At 34.3% G+C, this 22,338-nt stretch overlaps 1 protein-coding gene across 1 annotated transcript; it reads left to right on the forward strand.

Moving 5' to 3' along the window:
- The first annotated feature begins 824 nt into the window (after window positions 1–824).
- Window positions 825–21,184, forward strand: LOC144451018 (kelch-like protein 28). Its single transcript, XM_078141780.1, has 4 exons — window positions 825–1,829; window positions 13,207–13,650; window positions 17,690–17,898; window positions 19,169–21,184. The coding sequence occupies exons 1-4, from the start codon at window positions 907–909 to the stop codon at window positions 19,330–19,332; spliced, it is 1,740 nt and encodes a 579-aa protein (XP_077997906.1). The 5' UTR covers window positions 825–906; the 3' UTR covers window positions 19,333–21,184.
- Window positions 21,185–22,338: the final 1,154 nt, after the last annotated feature.

The following is a 22,338-nucleotide window of genomic DNA, read 5'->3' on the forward strand; positions in this document are numbered from 1 at the left end:
ACACAGATGTATTCTTTTTTTACTGTAATTAAAACCCCGCAACATTTTCATGATAAATATTAAAGCCAAACAGGCCAGGCTATCGGACAATTTTCATGTTTGTGTACATACTTCTAAAATTAACGGGTGTTAAAGTTTCAAACACTAAAAGTCTTATTCTGCCCTAAAGCAGTATATGAGTTCATTTGAGTCGAAATGTGTGATTAGCCTCTGCCTGATTCCAATAAATCCTCTGAAAATTACGTTCAGATTTTAGCCTGACATTAAGCCTTTACGCACGGCGTAGCTTCACTGTAGTTTATCTTCCTTCAAACTCACCGACAATAATCCTATGTGATGGCAGTGAGAGGTTTCATTTTCTGTTTCTCCTTCCCCTCCCCCCATTCAATTATACACTAGCATTTTTTTTACGACATTTTGTGAAAATATATAAATGTTTGAAATCTGCGCTCATGGGCCTTATTTGTAATATTGGAAATTATCGCCCCCACAGTACTGCATCCGCGCGACTCAATGTGATGAGGAGAGGATTTGTAACCCTTTAACTTGCCATTTAAAAATACAACTGTGATAAACACACAAATGCTTTCCGGAAATCAAATAGGTTTACCTCACCAAATTTAATACAAACCCCATGAAGCCATTGGTTTAACTATTCTTTATATATTTACTGTGTTATAATTGTATATTTATACTATAATTTAGATGATTTATGATGGTGAAATACCCATAAAGGCAGCCTTCGCAAAATATTTAGGGTACATAAAGTTCTTTCAGCCGTGTCTCTTTCATTGATATCATCATTCATTCTGAGACAATCAGAGCGACGGTAACAGTAACAACATGGCAAAGAGGCGTTAGTAGGTTGCTAGCACCTTGTCAACGTGTTCCAAGACAATCAAGACGATGGACGGTGTAGGACAAGACGCCCAGGACGCCAACGGGTTGGTGAGCATCGGTGAGATTGAATTGTATTCAGAACATTTGCTGCATGGTTTGAATGAGCTGAGGCAACGCGAAGAACTTTGCGATGTTGTTCTCCGTATCGGAGATAGCAGAATCCGAGCTCACCGAGCTGTACTCGCTAGTTGCAGTCCTTATTTCAAGGCGATGTTCACTGGCAATATGTGTGAAAGAGAAAAGGAAGAAATAGAGATGAAATCTCTTGACGAAACTGCCATGAAATCACTCGTTGATTTTGCATATACGGGCAAAGTGCATATTACTCAAGCTACAGTACAATCCCTACTAACCGCTGCCAATATTTTACAACTGAAGTCAGTTACTAAGAAATGTTGTGATTTTCTAGAGGAACAGTTGCATCCAAGTAACTGCATCGGCATTGCCAAGTTTGCAGAAACTCATGCTTGTAGTGAACTGTATCGCAAAACGTATAGCTACAGCAACCAGCATTTTGAAGAGCTTTACGAAACCGACGAGTTTTGTCAGCTGGACGTTGATGAAGTCGCCGAACTCTTATCGAGTGATGACCTCAATGTAACATCGGAAAAGTCGGTGTTCCACGCTCTCAAAACTTGGGTTAAATATGATATTAATAAAAGACGATGTTATCTATTCAAACTATTGTCTTGTATACGTTTACCGTTACTTACTGTCAAGTTTTTAACTCAATCATATGAAGCTGACCAGTTGATACGGGACGATTATGCTTGCCAAGAGCTGATAAACCAAGCACTAAAATATCACCTTGTGCCTGAAGAGAGACTCCGACGGTCCCAGCAGATGGGGAAAGACATTGCTCAGAGAAGGGAACCGAAAGTAATATGTGCTGTGGGTGGCAAGAATGGACTGTTTGCAACATTGGACAGGTCGGTATTCATATAATAGGTTGTGAGGGGATGGGGTAGGGGTGGATAAATGTTGGATATTTGCACCATCTTCAAACATTCTGTTAGTAGTAATATTTTTATTTTGAAATATTGCTATACAGATGTGGCTTGAGTCTGATGTAAAAGTTATCTTGATAACAGAATCATATTACAGTATTAAAACGTAGTATTAGGTCTTTGATAGGAAGATGTACTACATAAAAACTTATAATGAAAACACATAATACATATACCAGACATCAATATACACACAACTATATACATCAAACCCACCTGTGTTTGCTGTGAGTGCTATCAATTGATAGGTATATGTATGGCTTACATGTAAATTATGCCCAATTGCAGTAAGGATATAGGTTGTTCCTTTCCCCCACAAAGAAAAGATGGCATCTATAGTTACAATACCTTTCTTTAGTATTGTGACTGATAGGACCTTGGTGAATGGAAAGCTATTATATAACTCAGTACTTTTGTATTTTCACTCTTAGAAGTTGAATGGCCAGCTGAAGGAATTATTTGCTGAAGTAAAGACCCATCGTGTAGTTTGCTTTTAGTCTGGCACTTGAGTCCCAACTTACATGATATGGCTGAATTAGAAGTAAAAAATAGCCCAGATGTTATGAATTTAGAAGGGAGGCAAGGTCACCTTTGTTTTTGCCCTCTACATTGACAAGTATGAACCATGTCTGTTTATAATGGCAACCAGTAAGGATAAAATCAGCACATTAGCCTCAAAGGCTAATTTATAGGCTGTGACCCCATCCAACCCATTGAGTTATGGGCTGGTGTTTCATTACCACACCAAAACAATAATGTTGGGAGGGCAAACAAATGTACCCTGGCCATGAATACCGTAAAACTAGAAATAAATAGGACAGTGAGAACAATAAGTAGTGAATAAAAGAGGATGTGAAAAGGCAACAAATCCGATGATAGGATGAACCATATACATAGAAACAAACAATAGCATAGCTATGGTGGCTGTGAGGTGGTGTTTGGTTGGCATGGTCAGGCTGGCTTAGCTTGGCAATCATTGTCAGCAACAGGTGCCTTTATTTTGTGATCAAGGCAGTGAATGGGTCAATAGTCTGTCAGTTTTTAATGTTACCTTAGAACAGATCACGTTACTGCAGAGTCATGATAGTGGTACAACTTAAAATGACTATTAGAGTTGATCAGAATAGTGTACAAAAGTGTGCCCCCAGCCTCCCTCCCCTCCCCCCAAATAACAAGTTAAAGTAAAATGATAAACCAGCAGTGGCTACTAAATAGAATTAGACTTGTTTGTGTACTAAAATACAAGTATTTTGCTTCATCACATAAATGTTGATAATTTGCCAACTACTATTCATAAAACTGCCTTGCTGTAGGCTATAAAAGCATTGCAAGAAGATTTTATGTTCCCCTGTGAATATTTAAGGTAATGTCAACGAGAATAAGTGGGTGTTTTAGGGGGATTCTTATCAATATGTTTTTATGTAACATACACCATTAGCACTATTCTTGTATGTTTTTTATCTATTTTTATACGGCAAAGTAGTAACATCCCACAACACTTTTATTTCACACCTTAACTCCTGATGGTTTGCGCCGACGCCATAAACAAGTAATATGGTAGCTTGTTAAGAAGTCCTCAGAGAAAACAGAAAATTGCTATTGCGGGCTGTAGAGTGATATAGTGAATATCAAGGTGGTAAAATGAGTATGGAAGGATATTATTGTGAGAGGCAAAACAAGCATTTCATTAAATGAGAATTGTCTATTTAAGCTTCATATTTTCAAATCAAATGACGGTAACTTTTCAGACAAAATATGAATTTCGCAATGTTTTCAGTAAAAATTTGCTCAAAAATTTGTCGTTTAATATCATTCATGGTATCAGGTTTGGTTTGGGGATAATAAAGGTGAAAGTTTGAGAGACTGTTGTATTGTCTATGTAACAAGCTGTTGTCTGATGAGAATGATTGATGTACTGGTTTTGAAAACTTTGATTGTTGTAAGAGAATTGAAATGGCGACAGCATTCGAACGTGACAAAAGACAAAGAACTAAGAAAAAGTCAACAAATAAAAATAAGTGAAATTTGTTTTTCATGGAAATGTATTTTGTACATATTTACATAACAAATAAGTAAAAAAAATGTACGAAAAAGTACATTTTTAAGGGAAACTTTTTTATCAGAAATGTAATTTCAAACATTTTTATCTGTTTGCATTACCAGGGTTTTTTAAGAAATAGGAAAGAAAAATATTAGTTCAAGAACAAATTGCAGAAATGAAGAAGTTTTTAAAAAATAATCCAAATTACAAACTAAATTTGCCGTTTGCTGAATTATTAGACCATAAACGTTAGAGCAACATCGTTGGTTAGACATAAAAAAGTTTTTATTACAAATAAACAAAAAATCAAACCAAAAACTTACAGAAGACAAGTATCTGCTGACAAATATAATATTAAATCTAGTAGAATCTGTTCAAATCTCAGTGTAGAAATCGACTAAATATTTCAGATTTGGAAATTTGGACTACATTCTGTTGATAAAGTAAGGTAAGATATGGAAAATACTAGAAACTACATCCTGTTGACAACACTATAATGCCTACTGGCTTAGCTGAAAATCCCTTCCATCAAATATTGCTATGTTTTCCACCACTGGGTAAATCATAGATTAAGGAGTCACAAATAGAACACGGAAAAGACATAAGCTGATTGTTCAAGACATCAGAAGAGTTATAAATAGACTTTGAATATCATATGAATATCCTTGCAGCTATGAATTATTCATAGCATGTTTTATTCATCGGCGTATTCCATGAAGACAGCCGGGATTGATTCCGTCTGCTCTTTCTGTCACCTTCGTCAATTTCCATGGGGTGTGATTCATTTCAGTAGCAGTAGTCAGTATCTCCTGTCAACTCGATTCTTATTCATCCCCCAATCTTTTCTTTCATGCTTTTGGAGACAGAGATTAGACTTCTCAAATTGAATTATACCAAATTGTTTCAGACAGGACTGTTTTTTTTCCTTCCATTTCTATTTTAGTGATGACTCAGTCTTGCACTGATTATATTTTCCTTTCTGCAATTGTGTCGTCATCTTTTTAATACGTCTGAAAACGGATTGGAGCTTTTTTTTTTTTTTACAGGCATAGCAGTCAATCTAATATCTTATTACTAAATAGGCTTTTTTCCCCCATAGTGGTTGAATAAAGAATACAAGTCGCAGTAAACAGATGTAGATTGATGTGTGTTGGTACATAGCCTGTAGGTATCACTATTGAAATGATACGCTCAAAATAGAAAGTCTTTTGATGGAGATTTCTGGCAGATCACGTGACAAACAATTCACCTGTATACTGACAACAATTTGTGTAGGTGGTATGGTAATGATAGAAGCAATTAAAGCATCCTGTCACAGCTTTGATGGCTCTACAAAAGCAAGGAAGATTTTTATTTCAGATAATTCTACAGTGTTGACATAAAAAAAAGCAATATATGGATTTAAAAATGAGAAATGGGGGAGAATAAAAATATGATGGCATGGCAACGATGTTACTTTTGAAGTCTAAATTAGTATCTTGATTTATCTGAAATAGAGATGTTGTCAAGGAAACAAGTTATCTAAAGGATGAAACTTTTAACTGAATCATATTATATTACGATGCCAATGAATGATTTGGATTATACCATGCACAAACCAAGTTATTGTCTTTGAACAGAAAATATGGATTTTATTCTATGAAAAATTAAATGTAGTTAACTGATCGATCATCGTTCTACATGTCTCTATTTTACATGTACATGTCATGTTCACAATTGAGAGTTTATCCAGTATACAACTACTATTTATTAGACTCTCTTGACCAGTAAATAGTAATGTACATTATTATAAGGGTGAAATAAGGGTAAAATAAGAAAGAAGTGTGTTTTTCTGGCACAATGTTACCTTTTAGGAAACTTGATTGTTTCATTTCATTTCATGTACAAAACATGATCAACATTTCATAAACCTTATGGTATAAAGATTGAGTATGTTCCCTGAGAGAAACTTTGCTGAATGTTTGAAGCCATACACATGTTCATACAATACATTTACATATAGAGTACAGTAGAGATGGTGATAGCTTGAGAGGAATAATGGAGTTGTACTTAGATCTAAATTAAAGTGATGATGATGATGACGACGACGACGATGACGACGACAATGATGACAACGATGATGACAACGATGATGATGATGATGATGATGATGATGATGATGATGAGGAGGAGGAGGATGATGATGATGGTGATGAAGATGAAGATGATGATGATGATGATGATGATGACAACAAAGATGATGATGAGGAGGAGGAGGAGGATGATGGTGATGATCTCTCTTTCACAAAAATAATGAGAATTTGTAAGCCTCAACACGAAAGTCATCTATATACTCTGTCTCTACCGATGATTATAACTAGAATCTTTCTACACTTTATATGGAACATTTTTATTGCACCGTTGAGTACCCCATACTTTGATTTGTGTGCCTTCACCCTGCTAACCTTGTGCATTTTTGTTGGTTTTTATTTGTGACAGAGTTTGAACATGAATGATGATGATGATGATGACGACGTTTATGACAATGATGATGATGACGATGATTATGCCGATGATGATTGGTGTTTGTTTGCCTGTAAGGGGGTTACACTGGGCAGGTTACACAACTTAACATGTAAACAGCAGACATCTCTCAGTTTTACAGTAACTAATGTCCTGGTATGAAACATTTCTAGTTTATGTGTTTAAAAAAGTTGCAAATGTTACTTTTTTCCACTATTTTTGTTTCTTTCTGGTGAAGCTAAAGAGAACTTGCCAATATGGACAATACATTGAAGCTCTACAATTGCCATGGCATGAAAGTTATATATAAAATTCAATTCTACTCAATATACGTATTTCATACCTAGGCACTTGTCGAGTATCTGAAGTTTTGTTAGGTGTGAAGTATATGTAATGTAATACTTGCAGTTATGATAAACACCCGTTTGTCAGAATACCAAGCTTTATACTTTCAAGAGGAACATAGCCACTAAAAATAGTACTATTACTATTAGTAGCTTACCCTATTTGTCTGTCAATACATGATTACTACATTATATGGACAAGGGTAAAAGTATGGAAGAGCTTTCGTTATAAATTCCAGGTGCCCCAAAAAACTGATGAATTGAAATTTTGTATTATCATCCTTTATTGTAGCTAGAAAAAGATAAATATTTTGTCACTAAAACTCCGGAGATCTCAGATATTGTTGTGTTTAGAGGACACTTTGCCACTTCGTCTCTCAAAGTGTACCACATCTGCTAGAATGGTGTCCTACGGCAAAGTAATCCATTCTAAAATTAAAAAATGTGATTGCTTTCCAAGGAACAGGTACGGTATGGTTTGAATCAAAATGTTGACTATCTGAAAGAAAACGAGAATGATCAGATCAAGAGACCTCATTACTGCAGGTCCATTTTTAGTAACACTAAAACTGGAATTTCCGCCTTTCATTTCCTTCTTTTAAAGGTAGATTTTTTTTTCAGTTCTTTGAAGACAAGTGCTAAATGTGTAAGGGTATAGCACTGCCAGACGTTGTTCTGCTTGATAAACTGAACAGAAATGAGATTTTTTTTTTTGCAGACACCACCAGTTCACTGTATCAACTCTGCTAATAAAAAACATGTACTAATCAATAAATAAGAATTAATGGAAAATTATTGAGCCCTGGTCCATACATTCATTTTGAACTAGTATTAAAGTTCAGGGTCGTTGGTTGACATTTTCGTTTGTGAATACCGTGTTGAATTTGTCTTTGTTCCAGTACATAATGGGTGTTTCTGGTCTGCAAAGGGTAGAATGCAGTATTATCAGAAAACGAGTAATTTGAAATGGAATAATGTGAATATCTCTTGTTTACTTTGCAGAATACAATCAGCAGCTCAAGGCTAATAAGTTGTTTCCACATGTTTTTATTAAAATCACCAACAAAGCTAAGTTATGTTGACAGTTGCCTAGCAACTATACTCCATTACTTGATGATAGTAACATGTTGTCAGTTCTTTAGCTGATTAAGTTGCAGGTCTTTAGTGATTACGGATGACAGATTGTTTGAGACAAATACAGATATGGCTTTGAGCTAAAAAAAAAAAAAAGAAAAGAAAAAATGTAAAGGTTACACTATAACTAGAAAAAGAGAAATTATGTCCTAAAAATATAATTTTATACGTATCAGATGTCATGTATAGATTGTATGACATATATATATTTCAGGTCCAATCAAGAAGCAACCATTTTTTTGCATTTTCATGTGTAGAAATTTAATGTTTATACATTTTGTTGATTTTTTAAAATGAAATTGATGCAATCACTGAGCCCCAATATTAGTAGTACAGGTAAATGTTCAAAAACAAGCCAAATATTGCCGGGCTTACCTGAGAAAAAAGGGTTTCATGCTGTCACGTTTTCACATAATTTCTTAAACAGAGTACTGCATCCTCCTATAATATATACAGCATATCAGTATGGTTCTATATTACATGTAGTAGTGTATCTAATCATCCAATAGAAAAATTATTATCAAAATCATATTATTGCTATTTTTTTATAGTTTAAAAAAAGAAATTCTATTTTGAAATTTAGCATGGAAAATGGACTTTTAAAATGAATAATTTGTGTCATAGTACCACTAACAAATGTCAAGGTCCGTACAAACATTGAGTACTTGTATATTTTGTGTGTTTCTTTTGAATTCGTTTTGATTTTCAAAACTCTGTGTGCCTCTCACTGCGAAAGAGATAAAAGAACAGTGGGAGTCCTGACATAATAAACAGTATTAAAACTGTCTAATGAGTTAACATAATTTCAATCCCATAAAGTGTTGCTCTGGCAACATGGTAGAAACAGGGATGCAGTTATAAGTGTCATTGAGAATGTGATGAGGTGCAAATGAATGATTTTTTAATTAGGCAAAGATAAAAAAAAACGTTGGCTTCTGATACCATGACTTCTGAAAAAAGGGTAGGCAAGTTTGGATTTTATGTTACTTTATATTTTTTTTAAAAATTACTTAGATCCAAAGATACTTGTCTGTCACAATATTTCCATAACAGTTGATGAGGTGTAAAAGAAGTAAATGAAGGCAATTACTAGTATATGTGATTCAGAAGTAGAGAGAACACAATATGCAGAATGTGCTGTCATGGTCTGAAAATGGGATATTAAAAAAGTGATCAAAGATGCTTTGGCAAGAAAATCTACATGGAAAATAAAAGTAAATTGTCATAATTTTGACCGTTTTGCATGTAAAAAAGGTTTAGCTTAGGGTTGATGGCTTAAAACTAGGGTCGGTCGGTTATCGGAAACACATTATTTTTTTTATTTGGCCGTATGACCTCTTGAGAAATTGCACAATATTATTTTAGTTTCCCAGTTCCAGGCATTCACGGTGTTGATTAGTACTGTAGCAAATCAAGTTACTATGTGACACTTCCATCAGTAGAATCAAAGGATACATGTACCAACTATAGAATGATGAAAACTCATCTGTACAGAATCTGTAGACCGTTACGTTCAGTCTATGTTCATAAATTTAACTTCATTTTGCACACAGAAATACTAGTAGCTCACCAAGGCATTCACTAGGTATCCACCATGGCTTCGTCAGTGTTTTCTAAGAATTTGGGATAATTAATTGTCTGAAGTCAAGTATGTGTCAAGACTTCGGACAACATTGATGACACTGGTGGATACCCGGTGAGAGCTTTGGTGAACTAATCATATTTCTTGGTGCAAATGAAGTTAAATGTTTTAAAAATAGATACCAGATTTAGTTGAAAGAACAAGATTCTTACAAAAGTTAACTTGAAATCAGATATAGTTAATCAAATAAATGCCATACAAAAATTAGTTATTAATTCATGGAAATTCTAGCCAAATAAATCTAATTTGGACATCAGATTGGGTTGATAAATGAAATTCATATCAAAATTAGTTTGGAACTTCAAACCAAACATCTGTTTCTTAACATCATATTGAGTTGATAATGTCACCACACATTCACCACTATCAGAATACAGAAAACAATTCAACTTTGATGACATTCATTTGTATACTTCTATATATAGCAAATGGAATGACATAGAATCTCTGTTTCCATTACTTTAGTGTCCTCGGTTATGACCTGCCGGTCGTCTTGTTGATGCATCAATTTCTGCTATTCCATTTCTCATCTTTAATGTACCTGGGATGTTAAGTTCAAAGGTTGTTGCATCGGGGTTGAATGTTCAACGCTTAATAGTTAGTATGCATGCAGTGTGTGTGTGGGATGCATGTATCTATCTATTCAGCCGATGAACTGATATGGACAACTTTTGTGTAATGTACGCTCAAAGATTGGAGATTAATAAGCCAGATAAACAAAAAATGTGTGTTGTTCAGGTTGATATATAAACTCTGTTATCACACAGATTGTGAAATATTTTTGGGGATAAATTATTGTAGTTAAAAATTGAGCCAAATTTATGCAACATAGTGCGATGTTATGATTTATTTACACAGTTTTCAGAAAAAATTGAGAATGGTTGTCAGAGTAGTCAATATTCTTATCATTCCTATTCCTAATACTGAACGTTTGAAATGCATTTATCAAGACAACAAAAATTTGTGAAATGTTCGGCCTACAGTAAATAAATATTTCACTAAATAAATATCTGGACTGAAAATCTCATTATCATAACTTTTCTGGACCAGTAATATACTCAAGGTATGGTAAAAAATTACAATTTGTTAAATTGTAGGTTTTTAATGCCGTGAGACAGACATTTTGATGATAATCAAGTACAAAATGTCAACTGTATAGACCGCTTTCCCTGCATTGTTTCCTGTACGCTAACCTTGTAACATTTATTGGGAAGCTCAGTATAAAGTCTGTACAACTTCTGTAAATACCTTCCTCTCCAGTCTCCCATGACTTCAAACCCCAAGGATAATGTTATTACATATAAGCATACTATTTGGAAGACACAGATACAAATTAAAGGGTATTGAAATCTTGTATAGGTTATATCAGAGGAGATAAAAATCTGAGGTTTTTTTTGGTCCCTGGAGTCTATCCTGCTCCTCAAGGTTTGCAAATTTGCATGTCCACACCTAATTCGTGTATGTCTGCTTCTTTTTTTTGCAAAGAAGATTTTGTCTTTCATTTGACAAAGTCATTACAAAGAGTGCTGATAAATGTTGAAAAGTGTGGTAGTCTCAAGGCTGTGAGCTAAATTTAGCACTACTTCTGTTTTTACTATCTCTATCATCACATAAAAACAGACAGATTGGAGTTCCTGCACTAAATATGGAAGTTGATAAGCTACTTGATGGAATAGGCTGTCATTGGAGAGTGTTAGATGGCAGCAGGTGTGATGTATTGTCAACTAGGGAATTGTAAAGAGACACAGACAGCACAAATGTAAGGGGAATGACCCTCGGAAAAGTCTCTCATCAAAATAAAACTCATCAATATCACAATTTTTACTTCATTTTGAAATATAAATAGACTGCCGAGAAATATTAAACTACTGTGAGAGGAAAGGGAATATTTCTACCAGTGCCTTAGAGAGGATAGGTACAATCAATCCAAAGTCCTAATTATGCAGAGATTATGGAGAAATTGTTTTCATTTCAGATCGGTCTTGATTTGCAAAAGTCATTTGTTTTTAGAGTCCCAAGTTTGAGATCTAGTGATTTACAGAAATATAATGCACAACCACTTTCTCTTGTATGTGAAACTATGGAAATGGTACACACTTGTACATGTATTTATTTACAAACTTGCATCAGACAGTAAATATTTACAGTTACTGGCAGTTTCAAAGTGTCAGCCTGAAAGACCCACCATAAAAGCCACTATACCAACTTAAAATGTCAAGTAGTCCTTTTAGAGGCTGGCTGTTGTTAGTGTTTCAGTGTGTTTTGATAGAAACTTAGGTCAATATTTCGATCTTACTCTGCCATTTGCAAGTTCTATTTGGTTGGCATGACAATGTAAATATCAATAAAAAAATTCTGTATCGAACAAAATATGCCATATCTTGATAATGTTATTTTCTATCTATTGTCTGAAGACATTCCTCTGAAATTTGCACCAATCAATCAATCAATCAATCAATCAATCAATCAATCAATCAATCAATCAATCAATCAATCAATCAATCAATCAATCAATCAATCAAACAGTCAATCAATCAAGCAGTCAATCAATCAAGCATCAATCAATCAATCCATTCAACCAACCAACCAACCAGATAACCAACCATTCAATCAATCAATCAATCAATCAATCAATCAACCAATCAATCAACCAATCAATCAATCAATCAATCAATCAATCAATCAATCAATCAATCAATCAATCAATCAATCAATCAATACTTTATTAAATCATGTGGCCATTGTCCTACTAAAAATACTGATCAATACATCTGATCTGTGCATAAAATCAGTAATGATAAAATCCCATGAATCAGTGGATTCATATTTGGGCAAATATTAATCCAAAAATATATAATAATATTCACTGTTTCTTGTGGTATGTAATTATTACCAAAATAAAGAATTTCTAGCCTTGTTTGGCTATGACATACTCTATGTATTTATTGCATCGATATAAATAATGAACCAATATAATTCATCATTTCATTTATATTGTCAGCAAGCTTAACTACTTGTAATTTAATATCAATCATGATAATGGTAAAGTTGTTTTGATAATGATATGAAGGTGGCAAATATTAGAGAACACACCAATATACCATTGCAATGTGAAATAGCTCAATAAATACCCCCCCCGCCCCCACTACACTGTTAAATTGCTCAATAATTGCCTCCTACACACACACACACACACACACACACACACACACACACACACACACACACATACACACATGTACACACACACACATATATACATACATACATACATACATACATACACACACAATGTACACACACACACACACACATGTACACACACACACACATATACATACATACATACATACATACATACATACATACACACACAATGTACACACACACCCCCCCCCCCACACACACACACACACACACACACACACACACACATTTTGCTTACCATGCCAACAGTTGTATCAATAACACAATGCAAATTTGAAAAGTAATCAAAAAGTATGTTTCTTCCAACTGTAGAAAAGTAGAATGGTACAAAATTGTAGAGAGATGAAAAACATTAAAAGTAGTGGTAACGAAGGGATGAGTACTATGACTCTGAATTTATTCATATTGTTATTATTTATTCTATTGCAGTATGGAGGTCTATCTGCCACAAAACGATTCCTGGACTGAAGTTGCACCAATGAGTTGCCGTCGTTACGAATGTAGCAGTGCATCATTAGACAGAAAACTGTACATAGTTGGGGGGATGACTTGCGCTTTAAGAGGAGCCACAACGATTCGTCACCATGACAACAGTGTTGAAAGATGGAATCCTGATACCAACACATGGACTAGTTTGGCTGGCATGACAACCTGTCGTAGCAATCTAAGTGTAGCAGTTCTAGAGGGAGAACTGTACGCTATAGGTGGCTACGACGGTGAGAGATATTTACACAGTGTAGAGAAATATTGTCCAAAGACCAACCAATGGAAGTCTGTAGCGCCAATGCTAAAAAGCAGAAGTTGTTTTGTGGCAGCCATACTTGATGGTATGCTGTATGCTGTGGGCGGATATGGTCCAACTTACTTAAACAGGTCAGGGTTATTATCGTGTGTTTCTACTTCCTCTACAAATCAATCTAAATTATTATGGTATAAAACATTCAGCTGATCTGTTCATGTTGATGTTTTTTCATCTGAATTCTATTAGAAGATCAGTTTTTATGTTCCACTATTCCCACAGGCTAATTCATCACATGGTTATACACATAGGTTTTCAAACAGGTTTGTTGTCCCTTGGCACTTTCTAGTCATTGTAATTCCATTTAATTGGAAATGCCAGCGGGCAGTATAAAGACTCAATGCAAGTCATGAAATAATATCAAAAAAGTAAGACACAGGATGTTTGCGGAGAGTACTGACTGAGATGAAAGACAAGGTAGTTGACCCTTGCGTGGTTAACCTAACCTGTACTCTATATTTTGTAGACGTAATGTAATGTGAGAATGGACTTAATAACTACACTGACTTGATATTGATGTCTTGCACACTTGTTAGGAACAATCGCACAATGTCACACAAACTGAGTAAACAAACTTTGTTCGTTTAGGAAGGAGGGGTGAGGGGGGTGTCTGGCATCAGTGCGATTGCTGAACTTCATTTTAGAAATTAGAGATGTCATTTTAGCACTGCTGACGAAAGTTCGAAAACTTTCACTTTTTCAATGATAATAGGTTCTGTATTTACTACTGAGATGTTGATAACTTGATTAAAATTTAATGTGATATATACATTGCTGGGTTTCCGATAATATGTGAATGCATTTACAATCATGTTACATCTATGACAGTGGTGGGACTGCTACAATTTTCATACTGGTTTACATCATATATGAATGTGTCGATGTCGCATTTATAAACGTTTGTTTATGGGGAGGGGGTTTTGTCCTAAACGAACAAAGTTCGTGTATTGAACTTGTGCGACAGTGTGTGATCATCCCTTAGTCAGAAATTTTTGAAATGCTTTTAAAGAAGCCACGTGTTGTAAGGAAGTTGAATAGGCTACTTTGATATAGAGCCATGATTTCTCATTAAAATTTTGAAACTATTAAAAAGTTATTTTATATTTTATATGAATTTTCCATTATTACATTGATAGTACGTAGTGGAGGCAACATTGTTCAGCAACGATAATTTCTTCATGAAATGATGTTTTTCAGGTGAATTCACCTTGTGGCATTATGGGTAAGATAGAAAGTTCAAAGGTTAAACATTTTGAGTTACTTTCTATAACAGTTGGAGTCCCATTGTCTGTAAAATGTAAAATGATGTCAGGATATGGTGGCATACGTTGAAAAGTATCATTTTTAACCAGTTATGCTTTACTTTGAATATTAATGAGTTTGGTGAAAAGTATGGGGCTGGAGAAATTTCAGGGAAATAATGCTTTATTTGAAAGAAGCAAAATAGAAATGTTATTTATAGTGTATTGAAGGGGGAATAGACCGACAGATGCAGAAAGATGGATGGATAGACATACAGACTGAAGTAGACAGATAGGGGAAAGTGCAGAAAAAACGGGGATTGTCACTGATTGAAGCACAGGCTCGATACACCAGTCAACCAGTCAAATAAACAGAGTTAGAGAGATAAACATTGGGGGAAAAAAGTGTTACATGTAAAAGACAGACATCACATTAGACTGATGGATTGATGTTGATGGGATGGTGAGGTCGACAAACTTAAGAGACAAACAGCGAAATAAAGAAATCATGACAGAATTGTACAGTTAGCACATACAAATATTAACAGGAAGTGTGAATCAGCCGTCAGTTGGCACGGATGATGAAATACCCAGTAGTAAATCAAACTGATGGAGATTGATGGTGTTTTTCCAAGCGCACTAGTCAAAAACAAGATAACAGTATTTTAACATTTCTTGTGATAGAAACAGCTGACTCTATCCATCCATAACTTTACCTTCACCCTAAATTAGCCAGTAGGGAAAGGAGCCAAGCTGGAAATGTGAGGTCACACATTCTGCAAAGTCTGTTGCAATTTTAATAAAGACTTAGCAGTATTGTGAAAAAAAAATGCACTGTAGGCGATGTTGGCAGGCTGTGATTGAAATTAGGCAACATGATGAACACATTGTAAGACTGCCTCATTTAGCAGTCAATGCACATTTTCTAATTTGAACAGGAGAAGTAGATTTGATTATATGCTGTGTCTATTTTTAGCTGTCTGGCCTATCTAAAGGAGAACTGCAATCTAAGCATACATTAAGCCATTATTGCAGATTTACATCATAACATAGGTAGTCATTTTACAGTTACTACACTATTTTCACCATCAAACTCATTAATATTTGTCGAGCATACAAAATACAGCCTTTTTTCATAAACATACTAATTCAGATATTAGTGTTGGTGCAACTGTGTACAAAAAAAAATAATGTACAAAACCCCCATCATATGGTCATTATAGAATCATTCTTTTCCAAGTGCACCCATTACCTTAACAGGTGTAGGGAATTGTGTTGTGATATAAATTGCCAATAAAAAACGGGTTGTTTTCTATTTATAAGTGGATTTAGAGTACTTTCTGAAAGATTTATTTTCAAGAACCCCTTCTGATAATATCTACAGTGTATATTAAATATTGAGTACATTTCACTGTCTTTTTTTATGAGTAAGACAAGGACACAGTTTGTGATGATTTATCTGTATGACTAGTATACAATTGGTCGGTATACAAGTGATGTTTTCATTTCAACATAAATTATTAGTTCTTACTAGAATATTGTCATTTTTGAATGTCACATAATTTTATTTTGGAAGAAAATCTCAGTCTCATAAACGCAAAAGGTTAAAATTGAGAATCTCAGTATTTATTATTGTAATCTTTGACTTTGTATCTCCGTTGGGGAGTTTCATAACTTCTGTTTTCAAGGACGCTACATAGATTATTTTTGGAATAAATTTTCGAGGAAAACTCAAAGTGCAATATCTGGAGAGAAATCTGAAATGATAATCACAATGTTGATGATTTTGGTATGATTTTTTCTGAACAGTCATAATTATTTTAATACAGAATTGAAATCTGGTTTGTGAGAAATAATTTTGACTTTAGAAGAATAATGAATATAGAATCAAAAATGTTGTTGTCGGTAAATCATTTGATGAATTGATTTGAAAATTAGTAATGAATGAGGTCTGTTATATTTAGCACTAATCAAGAAAGTAAAATGTGAGTGTTTGTTATCTAATAATGTACTCTATAATTAGACTGCGTTGATGCTAGCATCAATGGTATCTAGGCTTTGTCTTCATCATTATGTTTGCTAAACCATTTATAGAATACTGTCAACATACATAGAACTTGTTTGGATGATCATGATGGTGTTGACACAAAACACTGTTCACAGTCAGGCTGCCACCAACAGACAAAGTTAAAATGTTCAATTCTATCCATCTGTGAAACTATATCGCTGTTCTTGTTTTGAATTGTGTGTGATATATTTGGCATTATGACTTTTGGTATCTCAAATGTCCAACTTCAAGCGAAACTTTTGCTGGCCATGTTTTACAAATTTCATGTAAGGCTTGTTGTGTTGAATTCGAGCCACATTGGTGATAGCGTGGTATTTGGATGGTGATTGTGGGGGATGAGATGGGAAGTGGGGGTGTGTATTTGAAAAAGAATTTTTTTAAGAACGTTTACTCTCTGTGGATTTCAATGACCTGATTGCCTTTGCTAATCCTAAGCATTTTAGAACGTTCGACCATAGATTGGTATTTTCTAACAATATAGAGAAATGGTGTGATGAGTATAATCAATTCTATACAGTTCCTTTCAAAATAGCTTTGCTACATGATTCTTGTTTGTACACTATTGAGATCATACCATAGCTTGGATACATGACTGTTGCATGATTCAAAATTTCATGTCCTTGTGTCCCTTATAATTTGGGTGACTCACATTCACAACAAAACCCATTTCTTATCATTTTTTTTTTTTGCCAACAATTAAAAAATTTCGTCTTTCATGATGTTGGCTCACTGGTTAGTTGTTTAACACAGAGTAATAATTCTTAATCCAGACATATTGAATGTTTATCTGTTGTTGTTCAACAGTGTTGAACGGTACGACCCAAGTGTGGATAGCTGGGAAATGGTAGCTCCTATGACTGACAAGAGAATCAATTTTGGTGTGGGTGTTCTGCATGGGTTCCTGTATGTTGTCGGGGGTCATGATGGGGCCTCGCATCTCGACAGTGTTGAAAGATATGACCCTCACAGAAATGAATGGACAGTTGTTACACCCATGGATAAACCAAGAACAGGTAATAATAATGTTTTCATTTTTGAAAAGAAAAAAAATTAATTAATTAATTTGTAAATTAATTAATAATTAAAAATTAATTTGTAAATATTGCATGAGATATTGTATTGAGTTATTACATTTCCATATGCATGGAGTATATGGTAGATCATAAAAATTTTTGAAAGGCTTCAATGAATTTATATTTTTATAGCAATTATTTTAATGATATTTCATTTTCTAAATGGGAGTTATATTTGACAGACAATGGATTTCAATTCAAATTGTTCTGAAATTTCACATTGCGCCCACAAACTATAATTTGTACAGATATGGGAAGTAGAGGAGGAAGGATGAGGATTTTAGATTTAACTTCTGTTGATATTTACTGTAACACAAGAGCAGTGTAATTTTGGAGCATCTTTCTAACCCGGTATAGCTTGTGGAATTAATTCTATAATTTCAGAATAAAAAACTGTTGTCTCCTTGACTCTCGTACTCCTTTCTGACTGACTGCCTACCAGTTTGTGTATAGCTTGGATCATCATCATCAAGACATTTCAGCGTATTTCCAGTTTAGGAATTACATAGTTTGCTGTCATTTCAGCTATTACAAAATATCTTTGAGCACAATAATGGAAGCATTCTTGATTCATTTTAAAAGACAAACAAAAAACTGACAAATATAACATTATTTTTGAAAAAATTCCAAGGGGTTTGTCAAGTGATTTCATACAGTATGAACTGTTTTTACATAATTGTAACTTTTCATTTTAAAGTTAAACTAGTATTGTTAGTACAAATCTTTGATTCTAAGTACGATCTTGATAACTACCAATCGGAACATAATATATTTTAAAAATTGGACTTGAGAATTGCAAAAATCTGGTGTCAAAACTTTTTAGTGTGATAGGGTGTTCAGCCTGGTATGGTGTGATTTAAAGCAGAATCATAGCCGGATAATACCGGTTTGAACTAGATCACGTTTATCGATTTTTTATCATCAGCTAAAACATTTTGTGTACATGTACCTGTGTTTATGGTTAACTAACTGGTTTATAAACAAAAAATAAATCGTGATGGATTTATTTATGAGGAAGGTACATCAGCCAACCCTCCTATAATTCAGAAACGCTGTTGTTCAGCTATCCGTCTGGAAGACCTGAATATACAAAAAGTTAAAGATGCTGTACCACGACCTCATATATCCACAAAGGTATATAAATATATCAGCCTATTCAAGGTGTTTCAATAATCACATTGAGTCGTTGTTGTTTGTATTCTATTTATAGGTCTGGGTGCGGCGGTGGTGGACCATAAGTTGTACGTTGTTGGAGGCCATTCGGGGTCGTCTTATTTGAACATTAGCCAATGTTATGATCCCATTACTGATAAATGGAATAATGTCAGTAGTATGTCAACATGTCGATGTAATTTTGGACTGACTGCACTCTGAAGACAAGCCAAACTACTCAACCATGCAATGGTCTCAAACTAATGATGTTTGCCTGGACTCTCTCTCTCTCTGCTATACTTTAATACCAAGGGATTGCAAGTCTTATCTGTTGTTTTAAACTTGAAAATTCGAGTCCTGACATAGTTAGGGTGAATAAACTTTAAAAGTAAATTGTAACTTTAACTTAAAAATCTTGACCAAAAGATCAGAAAATGATTTTTGGAAAGAAAATGATAGTAATGGTTAAAATCAGAGTGTGATTGATCAAATTCTGTATGCTGTGTAACAGCGTGAACTATTCATTCTTCTCCTTGTACTTGTTGTTTTGAAAACTAAATACAGAACTTTAACTTGTTTTCTTCAACTGCACAGTCATGGAATTATAAATTCTGTAAATACTGCAGATTTTTGTACAATATTACTGATATTTGGTTGTATATATATACAATATACTAGCAGTGTTTTCATACATCCTAACACTCACAACATTGTCGATCCGTCACAGATATTTGCTTCTTTCTTTCTTTCTTTCCTAGTAGTCTCATTTTCCGATATCTTTAAACTTTATGGCAGGAAGAACTCAGTTTTGACTTGAAATCCACCAGAGCAACTAAAATTTCAACATTCCTTGTGTAATATGTTTTCACTTTTGCAATAAGCATGTATTTTACTTCTACCAAATACATTTGATTGTCAAATGTTTTGAATTTTAAGATTCTTAATTATAGTATCTGAATGGGATATGTCAATTGCTTACTTGCACTTTCTGTCAGCTTTTTTCTATCTATGCAACTCTGTCTCAAATATTCATTGTTTCTTTGGTGCTGTAGAACACTAGACTTTTCTATGGTACATTGGTGAAAAACAGTCCAAAGACCTTGCATCATTTCTTAGTCTTGTTCGATAAATTTGAGTTGGCCTATTATAATAATCAGAGTACCATTGTTTGGTAATAATACTGCAGTTATCATATTCAAATAATGTATATGTCCATGGTGTTTCTAAACTCACCATTTTCTGTAGTTCATGTTTACAGAAGTCTGCATACTGTTGAATATTGGTATGTTTTAGTAAACTACCATTTGATTCAATTCAGTGTTCTCCATACAAAGAGTAGAAGGGTCAGGAGAAATTAACATCACAAAAGTTGATATTGTTATCTATATTCCTTTTATGTATCAAAAAGGAAACAAAGAGTAGAACCCACTTTTGTCTTCATCACCCTACCTAGAGCCTTTACTGTGAACAAAATGGATCTTTGGGTTGGGCATCTTTCCCATCATTTCACAAACTTGTGTGTATAACTTTATGCAAGATTCTTTCAAGAATGCGCCTATTGTGGTCTGATTTTCAACTTACAGTAGATTGTAAAAAAATCCATTTCATGGCATGGTTTTGTCAAATAATGTTGTACTTAATACAAATATGTATTCTAGTCATGACACTGCCCTAAGATAACAAATACTAACTGATAATCATGCAGCAATGGGCAATGTCATACTGTACACTACTTTTTCTTACACATTGTATACACCTACTGGTGTACAGGTCATATTAGAATTTCACCCTTGATCTTTGCATAGAATTTGGCAGTGTAACTCAAATTGCTGCAGTATACCAGTAGTCCAAAAAAGTTCTGTAAATGTCACTTTCAAAGACATTTTGTTACTTTTATTTTCCTTCAAGATAAGCTGTTCTTTGAAATCTTCTGTTACACCAAGTGCCTGATCTACAATTCTTGGTTTTGTACATGTGCATCTACTAGTGTATTTGGTGTGCCTTGTAGATGTGTGTTTGCATGTATGCATCTACCACGTCTATCCGATGTGCTGTGGAGATGTATGTATGTATGTATGTATGTATGTATGTATGTATGTATGTATGTATGTATGTATGTATGTATGTATGTATGTATGTATGTATGTATGTATGTATGTATGTATGTATGTATGTATGTATGTATGTATGTATGTATGTATGTATGTATGTATGCATCTCTGAGGTGTAACTATAGACACATTTGTATACACACATCTACGAGGTCTGTGTGGTGTAACTATAGATACATTCGTATACATGCAGCTATGGGGTCTGTGATGTAACTATGGATGTATGATGCATGTACGAGCCTATTAAAGGTTTATTTGATGTTCAGTGTATGCATATGTCTGTATACACATATGCTTATCGGTCGGTCTTTGTGGCATGCCTTGTATGTATACATGTGCTGTTTGGTGTTGAGTGTATTACACTGAGGCAAATTACTCAAAGCAGACTGCCTTAAAACAATGCATGTTTTGAAATCTTTGACAATCCGAATCTGTCCATATTTCTTATGCAATATTAAATGTTTTATATTAACAATCTTTCTCTTTTGAAGAAATCCTTGAAATGTGCCTATGGTTGTCATGGTAACTTATTGTGAGGATTCTAAACACTGCCTGTGATTTACCATTATAGTTTGGTGTGTGTGTAGGCAATCTATCTTCACAAAATCAAAGATATTTCCAGATGTCAATTTTTTTCCACTTTTACCCTCTGATATACACTGTAGGAGATCCGAAGGCATACTTGTGATTAATCAAGAGCAGCTACTATGTGTTTGCTTTGATGTAACTATGTGATTTTGATGTATATGTGCCGACAAAGTTAGTATCGCATACTGACATGTACGCAGTAGTAGAAACGTGCTCTCATCGATGTAGCTTCAGTGTGTATACACAGTACTAGGATAGCATCTGATGCTTTGACAATCCAGTGAATCATAGAGATTAAAAAACTGTTATTTCAGACACTAAAAGCTTTATTTCTTGTGCGTGACAACAACTCAACTAGGAGAATCGTCGTAACATAAGACTACGTTGCAAGGTAACTATGAAACAAACAGCACAATAAATATCTTGGTTGTTGGCAGTAGTGATAGGATTATCTTTGATGCATAGTGATAAACATGTACTATGTCATGGCCGTTGTAACTGTGTGTAATAAATGGTTAGGGAAGTGACA

The sequence above is a fragment of the Glandiceps talaboti genome, chromosome 2 (genome assembly GCF_964340395.1).
Source record: "Glandiceps talaboti chromosome 2, keGlaTala1.1, whole genome shotgun sequence".
Lineage (NCBI taxonomy): Eukaryota > Metazoa > Hemichordata > Enteropneusta > Spengelidae > Glandiceps > Glandiceps talaboti.

Bases quoted from the DNA above. Each gene is read 5' to 3' on its own strand.
- LOC144451018 (XM_078141780.1), top strand. From the start codon at position 907: ATGGACGGTGTAGGACAAGACGCCCAGGACGCCAACGGGTTGGTGAGC. The intron at 1,830-13,206 runs GTCGGTATTCAT...ATTCTATTGCAG, and splicing joins CTGTTTGCAACATTGGACAG to TATGGAGGTCTATCTGCCAC. The intron at 17,899-19,168 runs GTAATAATAATG...TTCTATTTATAG, and splicing joins CATGGATAAACCAAGAACAG to GTCTGGGTGCGGCGGTGGTG.